Source organism: Cyprinus carpio, chromosome A6 (genome assembly GCF_018340385.1).
Source record: "Cyprinus carpio isolate SPL01 chromosome A6, ASM1834038v1, whole genome shotgun sequence".
NCBI lineage: Eukaryota > Metazoa > Chordata > Actinopteri > Cypriniformes > Cyprinidae > Cyprinus > Cyprinus carpio.
The window spans coordinates 13,737,195-13,757,032 of record NC_056577.1 but is presented as its reverse complement, the minus strand read 5'-3'; the positions used below and the strand labels follow the sequence as shown (position 1 = coordinate 13,757,032).

General features: G+C 37.9%; 2 protein-coding genes across 3 annotated transcripts; both read right to left on the bottom strand.

Moving 5' to 3' along the window:
• Positions 1–437: 437 nt before the first annotated feature.
• Positions 438–1,957, bottom strand: LOC109089814 (protein phosphatase 1 regulatory subunit 27-like). Of its 2 annotated transcripts, XM_042758127.1 has the most exons (4): positions 1,787–1,957; positions 1,461–1,710; positions 1,020–1,170; positions 438–676 (listed from the first exon to the last, which is right to left on the bottom strand). In XM_042758127.1, exons 2-4 carry the CDS (start codon positions 1,690–1,692, stop codon positions 556–558), a joined length of 504 nt encoding a protein of 167 aa, XP_042614061.1. In that variant the 5' UTR covers positions 1,693–1,710; positions 1,787–1,957; the 3' UTR covers positions 438–555. The 2 variants fall into 2 exon arrangements, with proteins under 2 accessions (XP_042614061.1, XP_018959306.1); XM_019103761.2 differs by having other exon boundaries at positions 1,461–1,943.
• Positions 1,958–3,716: 1,759 nt separating this feature from the next.
• On the bottom strand, positions 3,717–18,837 carry LOC109081070 (protein disulfide-isomerase-like). The gene is made up of 11 exons (XM_042758126.1): positions 18,523–18,837; positions 17,220–17,426; positions 15,911–16,044; positions 15,605–15,742; positions 12,287–12,391; positions 11,983–12,108; positions 11,612–11,812; positions 11,318–11,438; positions 10,164–10,345; positions 9,200–9,304; positions 3,717–5,048 (listed from the first exon to the last, which is right to left on the bottom strand). Exons 1-11 carry the CDS (start codon positions 18,659–18,661, stop codon positions 4,983–4,985), a joined length of 1,524 nt encoding a protein of 507 aa, XP_042614060.1. The 5' UTR covers positions 18,662–18,837; the 3' UTR covers positions 3,717–4,982.
• Between the last annotated feature and the right edge of the window lie 1,001 nt (positions 18,838–19,838).

Here is a 19,838-nt window from a genome sequence, read left to right as displayed (position 1 = left end):
CTATGGACACAGACAACAGCTAAAGTAAAACAGACAGCAATGTTTTTTTTTTAAATTATTTTATTTTTTTAATGCATATAGGTATAAAAACATTTAATACAGGCATGTATAAAATTAAGACTTTCTGTACAGTGTCAAGTTCTATATGCAAATGGATAATAAAAAAATAAAAAAAAATCATACAATCACAGTGAGCTATCAAACTCTCATCAGTGCATTGATCTGCTTCTTAAAAATAATGTTTCAAAATAGAAAGCATTAACAAATTGACAGAAAAGCTGTTGTGACTGTCATTAGCATGCAGCAAGGACACACTGCATTTTCAACACTGAAAAAGTTCCTTCCTGCGGAGGCAAGTGCAACTCTCATCCTATCACTGTCATTGGTCCAAATGCGCAGGACCAGACAATTATAACTGGATACTCTGTCAAGGTGTCTCAACTACCACATCCACTGCATACACAGTGCCAGTTCCACACCTCTGTTGGCTTTATCCCTTTAACGTGGCAACTGCCATAAAAGAATCAGCAATCAGAACTTCAGTGTCAGGCAAGATCAGTCACCACCGACCCCGAAGAGTTCAAGCAGCTCTTTGCTGTCTGGGTCAATGAGGTCAGCAGGCTTCTCCCCACAGTCATTTTCAGCCTCAGTGTCTGCACCCAAAGAAAGCAAGTACCTGAAACAAACAAACAAAAAAAATAAATAAATAATGATATATCTTTCTTTAAATCTTTCACCGGTTTCTGGACAGATTTGGTTCCACTAATCATGCACATTTTCTAAGTCAAAGAATACAGCTCTATTTCTTTCTTTCTGTTTGTATAATTCTTCTTTGCTGAAACACTTTGCTTTTCAAGTTTTCTTTGATAGAGAACTATTGAAAAAAAAACATAAAAATCACAACTAAAGGCTTGTCTTTATTTTCCTTTACTAGAAATAGTAATCATTTATTAAATGTGCAGGTCTAATTCATGTTTCCCAAAGTCCAAATAATACATTAAATTAAGAAATTTGCTTACTTAGCTATTTCTGGAAAGCCATCACTACAGGCCATATGGAGGGCAGTCCATCCGTCCTCGTCCCTCTGGGTGATGTCAGCCCCAAGTTTTACCAGAAGCTTCACACACTCCAGGTTTCCAGATAGGACTGCTTCATGAATGGCTGCCATGCCTGCACAATCAGCAAGGAGTTCATGTTAAAGGACAGGCTCAGACAGCTAAATTATCAGTGGATTAAAGCTTCAGACACTTTTGATTATGTTATCAAATAGTCAGAGCTGCCTAGAAAAAAATGGCATTGCTAATTATTAGGAATAATATCTTTTATTAGTGACCAGGGAATGCTTTTGTGTCCATAACTGCATTTTAATTACTTGCATGCAGAGTATCTAGTGGAGTCTGAACAAAGATTTATTTTACATAGCTGACTCAGTTGAGTACACAAGTAGTTGATTTTCCTACCTGAATGATAGATGGTGTCCAGACTCACTCTATTGGTTCTAATGAAGCGTCCAATTCTCTCCAGCTCTCCTTGACGGACATAATCCTGAAAAACTACGTCGTTGGGAAAGTGAACATTGCGAACAGGTTTGATGGAAGGCCGTGAATGAAAGCATGATACTGGTCTAGTGGCATCTGGTATGCACCCCTCATAGCACATGGTCTGGGTGACTGGACACTGATAGTACTTCATTCTTTAATGTTTTTCTTCCTAAGATTGGATGAGAAATTCCACACTAATTCTCAATGTTCAGCACAATCAGAGGTCTTCAGAATCGCTTCTTTACCAAGGTGCTTGTCTTGAAAATTGCAGTTGCTCAGTCTGTCTGGTTGTTTGTCTCTTGATGTAGAGTACCTTCCTAGACAGTCGTTCAGAAGTTGGTCTGAAGTCAGGGCTCTATGTGTACCCTATATATACCCCTCACTTGACTATATTAAGAGACTGTCGTCTCATAGCTCAGATTACTGAATTGGAGGATGAGTGGGTGTGATCTGGAGTCACACCCCTACAATTCTCTGCCAACTTAGCACTGAGATCCGTAACCTCAGCTTGTTTTCACACACCACATTTAAACACACTTTCCTCCTCCCCTTCTGATAAATTTCCCCACCCAGCTCCTGTTGTCACACAGAAGGGAAGCCAACAGTAATTTCTAGTACACAGTGAATGGGCTATAAATATGGTTTATGAGTATGGCCTGCCAAACGTGATGGCCATGAGGGACATGTTGACGGTCACAATTAGAATTTTAAGCCTGCTGTTTATCTTTGTTTATGCTCTTGCTCTATTTGCAGAGGACTGTTTAATCACATTAATATGTCATGATCTCTGACAGCAGGCCTGATAGTGTTTTCTACTTCAAATCTACCCTGATTTTCTATTTTGTGAGTTGTTATTATTACTCAGGCCCTATTAGTACTTAGGTGCAAAAGTTTCTGTGTGTTCTGGGTATAACGCCGGGGCTTTATTATTATTTTTTTATTATTAATGATTAAAATCCTGTTCAAGACTTTTAAGCAATGGGACAAAGTTGTGTTAAAATAAATCTGAAAAAAAAAAAAACTATCACATATATGCCCAAAGATCTAAAAAAACTGAAAAGCAGGGATGTTAATGGACAATCCAAGGCTGCTGTGTTGTTGGGCATTAATTCACTTACTGCACTGAGAAGGATCTTTATCTTTCTTAAGAATAAGGGAAATAACCTGCTGTAAAGAGTGAGGGAGGATATCTGAGCTGTAGGACTCATTAAACATGTTATGCCAAAGAGGTGATAATTTGTCAGAGAATGTCTTTAAAAATTCTGTAGGAAAGGCAACAGGCCCTGGGCATTTGCCATTCTGCATTCGACCAAGAGCAATCAATTCCATCTAATGTAAAAGGGGCTACTAAATTTGAGACGATATCAGGATCAATGCAAGGCACATTAATAATTAGTGGATTAAATCAAGACCCAATGGAAGTGGAAATTTGAGTAATGAGGTGCGAGACAGCAGACTGATGCAAGTGGTTTACTTGATTTATCACCAAATTCATAAATTGCAGTGAGTCTTATGAAGAGCTTCAGTTGCCTCATTTGTATCAAGTAAATCAAACCCTGCCTTTAAGAAACTTAAACAAGTCTTGTAGTTTGTAGAATTAACACATTTAGACTGGAAATCTGCCAGTGTTAGAAAGATTTCATTAGTATCTTTCCTCCTGTAAGCTGAATATGAAATAATTTCTCCCCTTAAATAAGCCTTACATGCCTCCCAAATCAGCTTAGCTAAAACAACCATGGGAAATATTTGTGGAAATAAAAAAAGGACAAGACAATCATTAATAACCGCTATAAAATCAGAATCATTGAGCAAGAAGATAAAATGGCAAGGAGACCAGGACATTGAAAGGCCTGGTAAAGCCAGGTCAACTGTAACAGCAGCATGGTCTGAAATAACAACAGTATTACAAATACGCGAGTTAACCAATGGAAGTAATATATTATAAACCAGAAAATAGTCCATGTGGGAGAAAGAATGAGGGATGGGAGAAAAAGAGATCAGTTTTGTGTTAGAACAAAAAAAAAAAAAAAAAAAGGCACCAAATATTAGAAACTGCATATTGCTCCATAAATATCGGAATAATCTTGCTGGATTTGGACTGCACGCAGGGCCTAGATGAGAAGTGGTCTAGAATAGTGTCTAAACAGCAATTAAATAAAAGACCATACACATGTATCACCATTTTGTTGTTTATTTGGCCACCAGTTTACATTATCAATCAATTTCAATGCAGTGGAATGCTTGGTCTCAAATATGTTGACTAATTTCAAAACCCAAATCCTTCCCAACAGAATTCCAAAACCCTCCCTCTCTTTTAAGGGAGGGTTTAGGAACCCACCCCTGAAATTCACCCCTCCTAGAAAAATAAAGACAGACAACATGAGGGTTAACCAAATCACACACACACACAACCCTGAACCCTGGCATAAGAAGGGGAAAAGACTGATTAAGTTGGTTACAAGCACACTTTCTCCTCCCTGTCACACTGACCACTCAGACGTCATCAGCTGGCATACCTCCAGGTTGGAAGGAATCTTCCACTAAAGCGATGGAAAGCAGGAAGGGTATGGGAGAGTTCTTGTCCTTAAAAGATGATAAATCTTCATTTCAGCAACTGATATGGAATTTCTGATGGCACTAAATGAAGTGCAAAACAAGGTTTCAGATCATCCTCCCAGATGACCAGAAAGCTGAGAGGGCCAACTCTGCCCCAGGTAATTCAACAAAAGTGCTGTTTCTGGGCCCTTCTGGATGTAAGATTATAAAAAAAGAAGAAAATAACTGAAATATAAAATTAAATAAAAGTTCTCTACTTTTACAACTTTAAAAATAATTCAGTAGCAAGTGTTAATTTGGAAAATAAGGAATATGAAAATGTGATTTGACTATTGAAACGGAGAAGGTACCTCAGTTTGGTCTCAGCTAAGTTTTGTTCACACTGTAATAGCAGCCATTATCATTTTATGTCCACCCAATGGTGAATGACATATAGCCCCTCTGCCCTGAAATATCCACTCATTCATATCACAGAATTAAGGCAGAATAACTGGCTTTCCCCCTCCTTCATCAGGCGAGTATTTCCAGTATTAAACTGCAAAATCTTGACACTGAGCCCCCGGATCACAAAAGGAGGCAGTGGGCAGGTATAAAGAGCAGTTCAATAGATTACCATTAGAATTAAACCTAAAAACCAAATACACTTGAAAGCAAAAAGAACTGTACAGTAAAATACTTCAAAAGAGAAAGTTGTAGGCAGAGAGGCACTTCTCTCGGCTGCAGATGGTCGGGTTGGACTGGTAATGACTACTGGCTGACAGAGGACCCTGTAACGCCCGGTGGCTGTTGGATTAGTTAGGAAAGGCTTTAGTGTTCACAGACAGGGAGGTTTAAAGTGGAGGTGGTGGTGGTGAAGGGGTTTGTCTCGCCTTTTCCTCCTGACTCTTATAACTCATCGTGTCCATCATCCACATCTGAATCTTCCTCCCCTGCATCGTCAAGATCCAGATCCTGTGGAAAGAATGATACTCTTTAGAATACATGTAAAAACAGACACATTTCATTGCAATGGCAACAACTTGAATATTTGCTCCCAGAAACAAATATGTTTTCACCCAATCATAGCCATCCCTACCACAAGGTAATGTGTACTAGCATGACTTCAATTCAGCAAAACAAATCTGCCCTGACAGAAACATGCCAGTAATCCTTGTCCCAGCAGTGTTCGGTTGCAAAGCCCTTTCCTCATAGCTGGGACGTGCGGACTAGCTAATGTTGTCTGACTTCGTACAGTCAGTGGTGGTTGTTGGTGGGGGTTGGGGGGGGGTCATGGTGGGGGCACTGGAAGGTAAACAGCTATAACAGCTGTGTTAGGAATTAGTGGCAATGATTATGTTCTAAAATTAAACTTCATAGAAGCATTTATTTTGATGGCTTTCTGTGGTCTTGAATAGTTTCAGTCTTGATTTTGGTTTCTAACAATTATGAAAAAGTGATAAAGATAAAATTATAATTGTGGCACATGGCATTTATTTCCTTCCCCCAGTCGCTTTCTGCAGGCACACTCCATTTAGGCACATGCCTGAAACTCCAAGTGTACTTTGATCATCCATGTTGTTTCGCTCCGTCTCTGACAAATATACACAAATTTCAAAATGTCCATCTTGGAAAGTATTTGCATTAAGATTAAGTCAATTAAGTCATTTATGTCTTAAGTGATCAAACAGTTGGGAAAGAAATCTGATATGTATCACTATTAGATCCATGTATTTGGTCTTAGACAGCAGCAGGTATTTGCATTATGCTTTGTGTCATTAATGTTACTCAAACACCAAAAGAAAGAAAATCACTCACTGCTCTTGATTGAATAACTTTAGTAGCTTCAATAGTATCAATGCATATTTAATTCCTACAGTGAAGACTATGCAGTGTTTTGAAATGTAACTTCAGTTTTAAATGACCATTTTGACAACTGATTGGTTTAATGCAATATTGCAATAAATTGTTCAAATATACAAGTCCATAGACTATCCAGTCTGGATATTTTCTCAATATTTAGGGAGGATCACCCACCCCATGCTAACTTTAAATATTTGAAAAGCAGACCTCACAGAAGGGTTCACGTCAAGCTTTTAAGGAGAGACTCAAGGAAACGCTTCTCCATTTCAGTACCCCAGACTATAATGTGATCAAGGAAACATTTCTAGAGAACTCCAGAATTACTCCAGGACCTGTTTTATACTCCTCCGTTCCTTATGGATTAATATTAGTTGGTGCAGAGCAAACTGTTGGCAATGACAATCATTGTACTTAAAGAAATACTGATTATGTCCTAATGATAGCGGTCAAAAGGTTTATCCTTTGTATCTTCTGAATCTTCAGAAGCAAAGGGTCATGCAGCAGGCAGTTATTTTTTAGGACATTTCATTGAAGTGCCAGAAATTGAGCAAATCAGCATCAAATCTGACAAATACACTGAAAATAATTAATGTAAATGCCTGCATCTTATGTGCACGCACACCTCCCTGAATCAAGCTAAAACTTCAAAGTTGATGGAGAAACTGGGCCACTTTAATGGTATCATTCAGGTTCTTGGCAAGTGCCTGACTGACAGATTTGCAGCAGGGACTTTTACCCCCTGCAGAGGAGGACCGGAGCCAGAAATGCCCATGAGACAGACAGCAAACAACTGCAGAACCAAAAGCAAACTCAAGTTTACAACTAATTATATGCCAACTATTGGTGAAGCTTTAGGTCACTGCATACATTTTTTTTTTAATTCATTTATGTGCACATGCACAACACATCCAAAAGTTTAATTACTAAAGTTTAATTAACATCAACTTGGGGTGGGCGATATGAGCTAAAATTAATATCACAATATTTTACACTGTCCAGGCAACATTGATATATTGCAATCTGAAAAAAAAGGGCAAAATATTATAACCTTATATAACTAGAGAAAGTGAGGGATTGGACAAAGTCTTCTTATTGTGCCATTGTTTTTCTCAAAAAAAGTGCAAACATGCAACATAAGGTAGGCCTTAATAAATTAGATTGAATTAAATTAAATATTGTGTGTTTGAGTTGGCCAGTGGTTCCCAAACCTTTTCTGCTGGGCCCCCCTTTTGTAGAGAAAAAAATATTTAAGGCCCCCAACCCCCCTTTGTTTTGGAAAGTTTCTTATGCTCACCAAGGCTACATTTATTTATTAAAAATACAGTAAACACTGTAATATTGTGAAATATTGTCCATTTAAATTATCTACTTGAATGTTTTAACATGTAGGCTACTGTATTCCTGTGATCAAAGCTGAATTTTCAGCATCATTACTCCAGTCTTCAGTGTCACATGATCCTTCAGAAATCATTCTAATATGCTTTGTTGCGCAGTAACCATTTCTGATTATCAATGTTGTAAACATTTGTGCTGCTTAATATTTTTGAGGAAACCTTTTTCAGATTCTCTTAGTTATGAATATTTTAAATTGTTCTTTGTGTTAGAGCACTGGAGTTTGTCAGAAATAGAACAGGGCATCAGTTTACTGTCATGGATTTGTCATCGCACCGCATCCACAGCAGAGAACATCACTGGGTTCCATTTGCTTTTGTCAAATTGCGCCGCTCACATCTGGTGTAGATGCTTCAGCCGCCTTTCCACTGTCTCCGATGAACGACAAGCGATAGACCAGAAGTTATTCATTTCCAATGGAAAGTAGTGCGGGAGCTGCGTGGAGTTCTGATCATATGAGTTCTGCGTGGAGTTCTGATCATATGCGTATGCGGAAATTTCGGATCCGATTTGAGCTTCAGATGCGTTCAAATATTTGAACTTCTGCGACTAGACCATATGCGACTGCCCGATTGGATGTGATGTATTCTAATCAAAACTACTGGTGCGGTCAGAATTACCAATATTTTGTTTACTTTAACATTATTCTTTAAACACTATTTCTGTGTAATGGTTGTTTATTTTGATTATTTATGGCAGAAAATATTTTTTATTTTTTTTATATTTTTCTTTGTTTATTACAATAAAACCTACTGTTTTTATTTTGGGGGGTCATTTGATTTGTTACGATGCATTCATACATGAATTATATTCATTAAAATGATAAATTTTACCATGGTGAATATGACGAGGTAACTGTTGCTGCACGACCAGTTTGAAATTTCTGCGCGATTGCCACTGGAGGGAGAAATGCGACAATCATGTCCGAATGTCGTGTGTTAAGCCGCCTTTCCACTGTCTCCGACGAATGACAAGCGACAGACCGGGAGTCATTAATTTCCAATGTAAAGTAGTGCGGGAGCTGTGTGGAGCTCCGATCACATGCGTATGCGGAAATTTCGGATCCGATTTGAGCCTCGGATACGTTCAAATATTTGAACTTCTGTGACTACACCATATGCGAACGCCCGACCGGATGTGAGAGAAATGCGTGCGCAGTGGAAAAGCGGCTTTAGAGCAGAACCATGCATCGTTCATTTATATTTCTACATGACTCTCTGAAATACAACTCTGATTAATCAAGCATGCCATCTAGTGGTCTGTTATTGATACAACCACAACTGCTACAACTGATAACAGAGCGCTCAAGCGGGTACTGAGCTACCATTTGAGGTAATTAAATTGTCAAATTAATATTTTGCGCTCTATTTTCTTATCAGGCAAGTGGGTGCATGATAAGTGGAAAATTATAGTGTAGTCTTGATCACCCTGCAGAGGTTTATTTTGCAAAAAAATCTGCTGACTGTACACTTTCCCTCAGTTTAAGAACCACTGGATTAGGCGATTTGTGCTCTGTTAATTTGTTCTGTTATGATGCTCTATTTGTTTGATTTCTAATGTCTGTGTAGTGCGGCGTTGCACACAGAGCACAAAAACGTTCAGCCTCGACTCTTCATAGTCATGTGTGTTAAAATTTGCAAAGCGTACCAAATTTTACAAAACTATATAAATGCAAAATTTGAATTCATGCATATATAACAGTATCCACGATACAGCAAAATCCAGATCATGGAACATCATAATACCGGTCAAAGCTGCCAGATTTTTAATTGAAATTATGGTATGGTATATTTCTAGTATGAAAACTAAAAATTCAATGAGTTAAACCAAACGATTGAAGAAAAATTAAATTGCAACCAAATTATACATACAGATTCCTCGTCCTCATCTCCTGCTGGTGCTCCACCTTCTTTTCCTCCGCTCTCCAAAAACTTTGTGAATCCATCTAGCGTTCTCTCACCATTGTAGTCAATTACCTAATTAAAATAAAACACTATTTATTATTATTACTCATCCACCCACACCTTTCAAATGGGCATTTGTTTGCCAGAGTCAGGAAACTGTACAAGACATCTTAGTAACTTTTGTTATGGTGTTGGTCATAGCTAGGTGACCTTGCAAAACTGGGCTCTAGCCAAAATTCATGTTTAGAAGAGACCTATAAATTTAAACCCATCACTCGTTTACCAACAATTAAATGGTGGTCTTTTGTCAACATGTCTTATAGTAAGTGTTCGGGTTCCTCAAAACATAATTTGGACATATGAGGTTTTAATTCTAGATCCATGCAGCACCTCTAGAGCTCTCAGGATCTAGACAAGCAGTGAATTCACTGGGATAGGAACGTCTTGCTTCCTTTGCACGTGTTATGAGGCAAGCTATATCTGAGCTTTTTTAAGTCTGTAGGCTAATTATTATCAGCAAATTGCTTTGCCAGGGCAGCATCCAAGTAAATTGGGAAGGGGGGTTATATGCACCAATATATGAATACACAGCAAAAAAAATTATACACTGCAGTACATAGTAAATTTTGCTGTTTATAACTGAAACTAAGTAACAAAATACCATGTGGGGAGTAAATTTGAACTTGATCACTGATTTAATGTTTAGTATCAAAAAACCTGTTATGTTAAGAGTTGATTCAGAAACAACTGCATAGGTTTTTTTTGCATTGACGTTTATCACAAAACAGTGAATATGAATATCTCATACAGACCAGCCCTATGTGTATCGATGATCTGACCATTGCAATTCCTTAGTTTTTATTCTTTTTAAATTTACATTATGCTAAAAATACACCACCTAAAACAAAAACAAACCATCTCATGACCTTACCTTACGGTCATCGCCAGCAGGGAAGAACTTCAGTGTGGGGAAGCTATGCACTTTGACAGCTTCAATTTCATTGACTGTGGAGTCCATCTTGGCCACAACAATGTTTGCTTTGTCTTTGAATTTCTCACCCAACTGATCCCAGATAGGGGCCAGCTGCTTACAGTGACCACACCATGGGGCATCTGGATAGGAAAAGCAAATGGAATGCATTATGATCACTTTGTATGATGAACAGACCAAAATTAGAGAGCAAATAAACCAGTTAATTGGATAAAACCACTGGATTTGCATTTGGATTACAGATATTCTTTTGTGCTCCATAGAAAGAAATCATATGATTTGGTACATGACAGAACTGTCATTTGAGTGACCTACCACTTTAATTAGACTACAAGAGCTCTAGCAGCTTTTGCACTTGCTCTCCAAGAGAGAAGAAAATGTGCAACATGGATATAATCTCATAAAAATTGATTACATGTTGCCTAATGTAAACTTGGCCAGACAGCTTGACTATAAAAAAACCCACTGGATGTTAAATATAACTGCTAAGGTACAAGTAATCATTGATACTGTTGATAATGCTATGACACATGAAATTGTATCAAATTGGATAATGGACTTGCAAGGAATACAGGAACAGGGATATGCAGGACCTACAACAGTTTCAGGGTGCTGAGAAATTCAGGACAGACAATGGGAAGAAAATGCAGATGAGTTTTCTGAGTCTGTCTGGCACTGGTTACGGACAACTGCATTTAGAATGCAATCTACCCATTGTACAAACATTTTGGAAATCCAAAACCCAAGCCCCTTACTTTCCACATAGACATGCTAGATTGGGAAGCAGTTTTCGCTTGTTCCCATTATAGCAAGTTCAGGAGTATATAGGAAAGAGAGCTCTCCATTTAAGTATCCTGTGGGTACCCGTGCCAGGATTAGCAGTATGCGTTTGGACAGATACAGGAATCTTTGTGTTTACAATGGCAGGCTATTGGGATGGGCAGTCCTGCTTTCAAAATAAATCAGGCAATATGCCAGGCAAAGTGATCTCTCAAAACAAGAGGTCAGACAGCTAATGGAACGACAAGCAACATTCAAGACTACAGAACTTGCATCTAAGGAAAAACACTTATATATGGAGACAAAATACGTACAAAACTCTACAAAGACATTCTTGGCAGGGTCGAAGGCAACCTCTTCAAAGTTTTTGCCCACCAAGACCTTGACAGGGTTCTTATCCCAGTCTTCAGGAATGTCCTGACTCATCAAATGAGGCTGAAAGACATTACAATCATTCAAAACACACACCACAATCATCCCAAAAACACAGAACACATTTTCTTTGTCATTTAAGTGCCAATTTTAAGTAACTACTAAATCTACCATAAAGACTTGTTTCCTCATTAACATCACAGACATCATTTAAACCTAAACAAGTTCTCAGCCACCTTAAGCTTTCCCTCTGTGAAATCTGTGCAGAAGGTGATGATGTTCTCTGCTGTGATTTCTGAGTTTTCTGGTTTGTATTTGGTCATCTCTTCCTCTAGGGTAATGAGGCGGATTGCTGGGCACTCTTCCTTTTTAAGACCAAAGAACTCCAGAATTCGCTGATTATCATCCACATCACTGTCAATAAAGATGAAGAGAATCTGTGGAGAAAGAATTGTGTTAACTAACATATCCAGGAAACATACACTGACACACTGTTAATTAAAAAAAAAAAAAAAAAAAAAAAAAAAAAAAAAAAATTATATATAATAATAATAATAATAATAATAATAATATTATAATATCTATATATTTATCTATATATACCCACCTTGCCTTTGAAGCCCTCAGATGCCTTTTTAAATTGGTCCATCTTTTCCTGGAAGTCCGTGGCTGTTTTGGGCACAAACATTAAAATGTGGGACTTGATTTCCCCTCCAAAGATTTTTGGAGCAGTCTGCAAAGGAGAAATATGAAACTCAAAAACCTATCGTTTCTCCTCACAATCTTTAAATGCATTCAATTTTTCAATGAAAATATAAATAGGTCAACTTGAGCCCTGCATGCAACAGGTCAAACACACATCTTTAATATCAATATACAACAAGAGCCACAAATGTGGATAAAAAGTTTACCTGCTCTGTAAATTCAATGACCAGGGGAAGTTGATTGGCCTTGATGAAGTTCAGTAGATTTTCTTTGCTGATCTCTCCATCGAATGTATTGCGTCCCTCATCAAACTGAAGAACGAACAAAAAGAAAGAGAGAGAAAGATTTCCTCTTATTTTAACTTCAATACACTGAATTTCTGTGTACATAGCAACAAAATTCATTGTAATTGAGTGCCAACTAGGGAACTATGCATCACTCAAGCATAGAAACGTGACTGCAACAGTTGTTGGCCATAGGGCAGCAGATATTCTAGATTCGACATGCAGTGGGCATTAATAGCACGCATAAAGAGAGCAGCTGCATTCTGGAACGTAATTCATTGCCCTTACTGCCTCAGAATGTGTGTGTCTGGGCACTAAGACACAGGAACCTCAAAGCCTCTTTAGGGACAGGGGTCAATGAGAAGTTTAGCCCTTTGTTGTTTATACATTTAAAGCACATCCATCCACATTGCTGAGAGAATTAATTATTTTAGCCCCATTCCTATAAAAAAACAGTTGATTTCATCTTTATGCAAAAATACTTAAATATGTATGAATCCTGAATCTATCTATCTATCTATCTATCTATCTATCTATATAGATTCAGGATTCATACATATTTAAACCAATGAATTTCCATGATATTTTAAACAATTCTGATTACTTTCCTGGTAAACACAATTTCAAAATTCCCTGACGCATCCAGGTTTTCATGTAGGTGTAGTGCCTGTGATCAGATCAGAGAGTCATGTATCTGGATTACCACAAGACCTTATTTCCATGTGGAGCTCATCTAGCTCAGGAGTACTGTGTCCTGTTGCTAATTGCACATTTTCTGAACGAAGAACCATTGAATACTTTAAGATTAATTAAAATCATGTCAGTGACACTATCAATCAAACATTTGGAATCAGTAAGATTTTTTCAAACATGTTTTTTAAAGAACTGTCTTATGCTCATCAAGGTTCCATTTATTTGATCAAAAATACAGTGAAAACAGTAATATTTTAAAATAACATCTATTTTAATACACTTTAAAACAATTTATTCCTGTGGTGGCAAAGCTGAATTTTCATCAGCCATTAATATATTTTTGGAACTTTGTTTTTTCAGGATTCTTTGAATAAAAGGTCAAAAGAAAACCATTTATTCAAAAATAGTAAGGACTTACATTGTTACAAAAGATTTAACAATTTTATCAATTTAAAATATCCTTGCTTAATATAATTTCTTTAAAAAAAAAAAAAAAAAAAAAAAAAAACTCCAAACATTTGAACGGTAGTGTATATTGTTACTTTTGAACAGCAGTGTATGTTTATTTGATCCTGCTTTTCAGATGACATCAATAGGACTCCTAAGCAATTATGCAAATACGTAATCAGTCAATCTACTAGTTACACGACAATGGGACAAACGCAGTGGGAGTTTAGACTCGTTTGACATGTTTGGAACAACTTAATGAGAGTACATTACAGTAGTCAATTTCAACTGAATTTTAAACGATCGCTAAAGTAAATTCACTGATGTGGCGCTCAACTCTTGTAAGCAATTTGTAAAGAGTCTAAATGCCTACCCCTACACAAAATTCTCAGTTTGTTGTTGCACAAAATTTATTAATGGGTTGATAGGATTCACTGACCATGATAAATGAAAGTATCATTATCTAATGCATTCAAAGGTCAAGGGGGAGATCCCTGCTTGAACCAGCAAACCAAATACGTTTCATGGTCGAGCAAAGACCAATAATAGCAACAACAGTGTTGCCAGATGAGACTATCACATGTGCAGCAGGATCATGTTACCATGGCTGCACTGAGGACATGTAAAATTATGGACTCTTATGGATTACATAATCTAAATAGCTTGATATTGAGTTGACAATGTTATTACCTCCTTGCAAGTTTAATTCAGGAAAGATATGAAAATGACTGTGATTGTTTTGATCCCTTGTGATGTGTCCAATAGTACTATAGTTTAATACAACTAGCCAGGGCTGCAATCAACACTTCTTGGGCTTGGTACAGAACCAACATCCAGGGCCCCACTTTTGAAATCACACTCACTTTCCAGGCCACTATTCGAGCCTGGCACATGGCAACCCTGCTACTACTAGGGGTGTGACAATACACTTAGCTCATGAAGATTTAACACTATTTTTAAGAAATCGTCTTTTATCTGACTGAAAGTCACACAATGCAAAACAACGCTGGCTTGAAAATGACCTTGTAATGAAAGTCACTTCAGTTCTACTTTGTGCATGAATCATCAGATACAGTAAAAGACCAATATCCAAGCACTGACTGGCTTCCCTCCTCTATAATTTCACACGAGTTTTGTCAGACCTGATAACTGTGCATGAACCATGCATGAGCTTCTAACTAAGCAGGGACCTTTTAACTGAACTCCTTTTACACAAAATGTAACATTAAAAAAAAAAAAAAACAGGACTATCAAGCGATTAAAGACTTGCAGTTTATTATGTTTTTTTTACAAAGTCTTGATTTTGTTTTGGGGGTGTACTAGAACAGGCTCTCATACTAGGTTATTCGAAAAACATTTTTCACATATTTTACATTACAACACCTCTCTCCCCAGTCTGGTATGAACAGGTTGAATAGTTCCTGTTTCAAATTAAGGCCCGCCTTCTGAAATACAAAATGTGCTGTGACTGGTTGGCTGGGCCAGTGTGTGTTGTGATTGGCACCACTTGAAATGTCATGCCCTTTATCATAGCTGCCTGCAAGCTGCGGTGTAAATATTACGTCAAAATCAAATCAATTTGAGCGCAATTTAAACCCAGATGATTGTAACCACTCTAAGTTTGTTTGCCTTGGGTCTCGTCCTATTCATTGGTATTTGTGATCTCACAAATCCCAGAAAAAAATATGCGTTGTAGTCCAAACGAGTCGTTCATTGGAAAAACCTCCAGTAGTTGTCAGTTAGTCACTGACTTAATCTGCGAGTTACTCGGTCATTCATTCAAACTTTGTTCAAATGGATTGATTCAGGAACAAAGCAAGTGACTCTTTATGAATGGCTCACTAAATCATTGGCTCCCTTGATTCATTCAGTAACAAAACACAGCTGTGTTGATCAAAGATGCACAACAGTTCTGCTGTGGCATTGTTTGGAACAGCTTTTCACCTTGAGAAATATTGTTACGATATATCACAAAATCTTGTAGGATGAGATCGTGTCACACTCCAAGCTACTACCAAGTAATAAGTTATAAGCAAATATTAAGAAGTCTTCTGAAATTTAATCAGAAGAGTTACACAGTAGAGAACATAACATACGTACCTTCTTAAAAAGAACAACACCATCCTTGGCAACTTCAAACTTCGAAAAGACTGCATCATTTGAGACTATGCCAAAGGGGATGTCATCCACAGCCTCTGCGGTTTTAATGAAGACCTTGGCATCTTCTGATTCAACATCCTGCAAAAATAATATAACACACACACATTATATATATATATATATATATATATATATATATATATATATATATATATATATATATATATATATATATATATATATATATATATATATATATAAATAAACACCCCAAACTAAACTAGCTGACGAAAGAATGAGATTTACCTTAAAGAACCCAATGACTGCAACCTCATTATCAGCAATAAGAGACTCTGCCTGTGTCACATCACTTAAAGTAGTGGCTGCAGGGCCAGTTCGCTTTTTCAGCCAGTTGACAATGTCATCAGCCTGTCGGCCAGCTGTAGACAGAGCATGAGCATGTCATAGTGAGATAAAAGAACCTGGTGGTATCAAGCAAACTCTTGTACATGTAAAGAGAGAAAAAAAAAAAAAAAAAAAAAAAAAAAAAAAAAAAACAGTGTCATAGCAACTATAGGAGATGTGCTACATTTACACATTTGGCGCCTTGATCTGCATTTCAGGCATACATTTTATCAGTTCATGCATTCATTTGGAACTCAAAATGCGACCTTGGTGTGCTAATTCTATGTTCTACTGTTTGAGCTACAGAAATAATACACTGATAAACAAAAAATGAAAAACAAACAAGAGTTTATCATTTAAAGCTATTAAATACAGATTAAATGTAACTCAAGTGCTCCTTCCATGTATCCCCATCCATTTATGATGATTTATGACTACAGGGCAGGACTGACATAATGCGAATGACATGTCACAGTTTCAAAGCTAGTCTTCATTATGTTCTTTTTAAACAAGTGAAGAGTGAGCAACACAGGTTACAGCAGGAACTACTTATGCGACACGTCAACAATTAAACTGCGGCTCAGCCTTTGATCAAGTCTGAGTTCTTATGAGAACACCTGACAGCCTGATAGATTCCTTCTATCAAGAATAAGACAAAGATTAAAATTCTGGAATTGTGTTTTCTGTAATCCCACAAGGAATCTGAAAAGTGTGTGGAACTTTTTTCTTTTTAGACCTTAAGACTCTTGAAAGTCCTGGAACTTACATTTGCTGAGGCTGGTCTGGTTTGCAGGAGTACGACAGTAATAAACACAGCCATGGAGAGCAGCCTACAGCAACCAGACCACAGGCAACGTGAGGAACTGCACGTTGAAGGAAAGGGGGAGGGGCCTTATACAAACAGGCTGGAACGCAGGGCTTCCACGTACAGAATGACATGCACGTCTTCAGCGGTTAGCACTTACATTCATGGTATGCAGACTACTGACCTGTCTAAACTGAGATGGCATAAATACAGCTCAGTTACACTTTAGCGATTCCAACCAAAACAAACCAGTTAGAACTATTTGTACACTCACTGACTTCCTTCTATCTGGTTTTGTTTAAAATGATAATGATTGATGAAAAGAAGTCAAAAGCTGAAGAGTCTAGTAGTGCATAAAGAAGACCAAGTATATTACGTAGGAAAATAGCAGCTGATCTCTCTCACCAGAATACTCCTTGGGGTTCTCCTTCTCTCCTCCCTTGAAGAACTTGATGGTGGGATATCCACGAACACCAAACTCCTGAGCAAGCTCAGATTCCTCGGTTGCATCCACCTTAGCAAGTCTGATGTCTGTGCTTTCAGCTTTCAGCATACCTGCTGCTTTAGCATATTCGGGGGCCAGGGCCTTGCAGTGTCCACACCATGGTGCATCTGCAATAAGCAAAAAAAAAAAAAAAAAAAAAAAAAGAGAAAAAAAAAAAATAAAAAATATAATTTAAAAAAATCTGACATTTACAGTCACTAACATTAATTTACTCACAAACCACATTAGCAGTAATTTGTCTGAATTAATGTGTTATTGGTGTTTGACTGAAAAGCATGTTGTTTTATTGGGGTATTCAAACCCAGTAAAACTAGATAAATAACTAAGTAATAGGTCAAACTTATTACCCTAATCTTCCTCAACACGTCATCTCAGAACATGGCATATTATTGGAGTCAAGTCCAAAGTTCATAGAGCTTATTAAAATCCACATATGCATCATACTCCTTTTTCGATCTTTACCAAATAAAAACACTAATGAATGACTACAGTTTACGAATTCATTACATTATTCACATGAGAAGTGTTTTTAAATTCCACAAATTCATTGTGCATCAAAAGTACTGATGTACACGTCAACCTAGCGCAGGGCCGCTTGAAAGTCCCGCCCATATTACACGCCTCTCATTATGACGAAACACTCGTGGACGCCAGTGATTGGCCAACTTGAGAGTCTATCGGGACCCTGTATCAGGAAGTGCTTTAAGAGCATCCAATGAATTCAGCCCAGTAAAGCGCAAATAAACTTACACAGGAGCCCGGTTACACACAATTGTGATAAGTATTTTCAGGTTGGAAACTCACTCATGCTTGCCCATTACGTACTGCATCTCATTGCATTAAGTGGTGAAACCGAATAACAAAGCGATTGAAAACCAAATGAACCTGCAAATCCATGCTTTGCATTTGTTTATCTATTTTAAACACCGAAGCAACTCAGAGCTACTACTACCAAGGCTGCTATCGCCCTAAATACAGACATTTTTTTTTCCTTTTTATGAAATTAAGATTTGGTAAACACATGTCTGTTACTTAAGTAACGACCGTGTGATATTAAGTATTGCTACAGCAAATCAAGACTAAGAATAAAAAAAACAAACTGCCATTTCACTGAGAGTTGGTTTCGTTTGGCATTTTCCTCATGCACAATCGACAGACATAAATACAGCAACGACAAGTCAAACAAAGTTGGCGACTACTTACAAAACTCAACAAGGATATTTGGGTAAGTTTTGAGCGCCTCCTCGAAGTTACTTTTCTTCAGTACGAGCACGTCCTCCTCCTCGGGGATATCAGCCGCGCTAATAGCGGCCAGTGCGCACACAATCAACAACTTCAGCATCTCGGAACACCTCCTTGTGAGTCAACTATTGCTTAAACAGTGATGGAATCCGGAGAGACTGTTAGCACGGCGGGTCTTCTTTCACCTTTAACAGTCTGAAGTGTCGCTTGAATGTTGTGTCTGCCGCTAATAACGTGGCAATGTGTGCAGGAAACAGAGAGGGCAGCGTTTCTGCGCATGCGAATTTATGAGGCTGAATGCAGTTCGTGTTGAATTGTGAGTGGACCGCGCGTCTCCTAGCACCTGGAAGTGAAACTTCCAGTCTCGAATACGAATTTACAAATCCTACTACGGCGAATGCTTGGCTCATAAATATTATTTACGCAGTGTGACGTTCCGCCTCTAGAACTGTCTGAGAAAGGCAGACGTCGCTACATGATGCAACTGGCGAATTAACTGGGCTTATTAATATTAATTTGACTGCATGACTGAACACTCAGGAAAGAACGCGAACATATACTATTTAAAGTTCATGTGCCAATCCCTGAATAATAGTAGGATTCGTAATTTCTATTCAGGGTTTCTTTGCGTGTTTGAGGCTGTATTAAGGAAACACCCTAACTCAAAATATTATCCTATTCGTTTAGTAACCATGGTCATTTCACTACAACTGTATCAAGTCAAGAATTAAAATGCATGGGCTTATTGTAGAACACAGCGGTCAAGATTAAAGTAGTCAATGCACCAAAATAAGCAAAATCCCCCTTTAGAGATTTGTCATTATGTAAAAGGTAAATAAGAAGAGAGTCTTAAGGCCTGTTCACACCGGGACGAATTTCGCGCGCGATATTCGCCGACGTTTAACGCCTCGTGACTAAACAAAGGGCGCCAATGTGAGTGTGCACACCGACGCGGAAAAACGCCACGCGTAAAAGCGTCATTTTTTAAAAAAACGCCTCGGGTTCGTTTTTTTGGTTTGACGCACCGCGTCAAAAACTATACGACCAATGAGAATGGCGCTTTTGCACACGTGTCTGGAGTTTCTGAAGTTACAGTAAAACACAACTTGGGGGCGCTCAAACACAAAACGGTCTTGCTGAGCACACATACGTAACGGCGAAGAAGATATACGCCAAGTAGCGTCTACACTGCCGGGAAGAAATAAGACGAAGAAGATGCAAGGCAAGATGAATGTAGAGTTGCTGGTCTCGTTGGTGTCGGAACACAAAGAGCTATA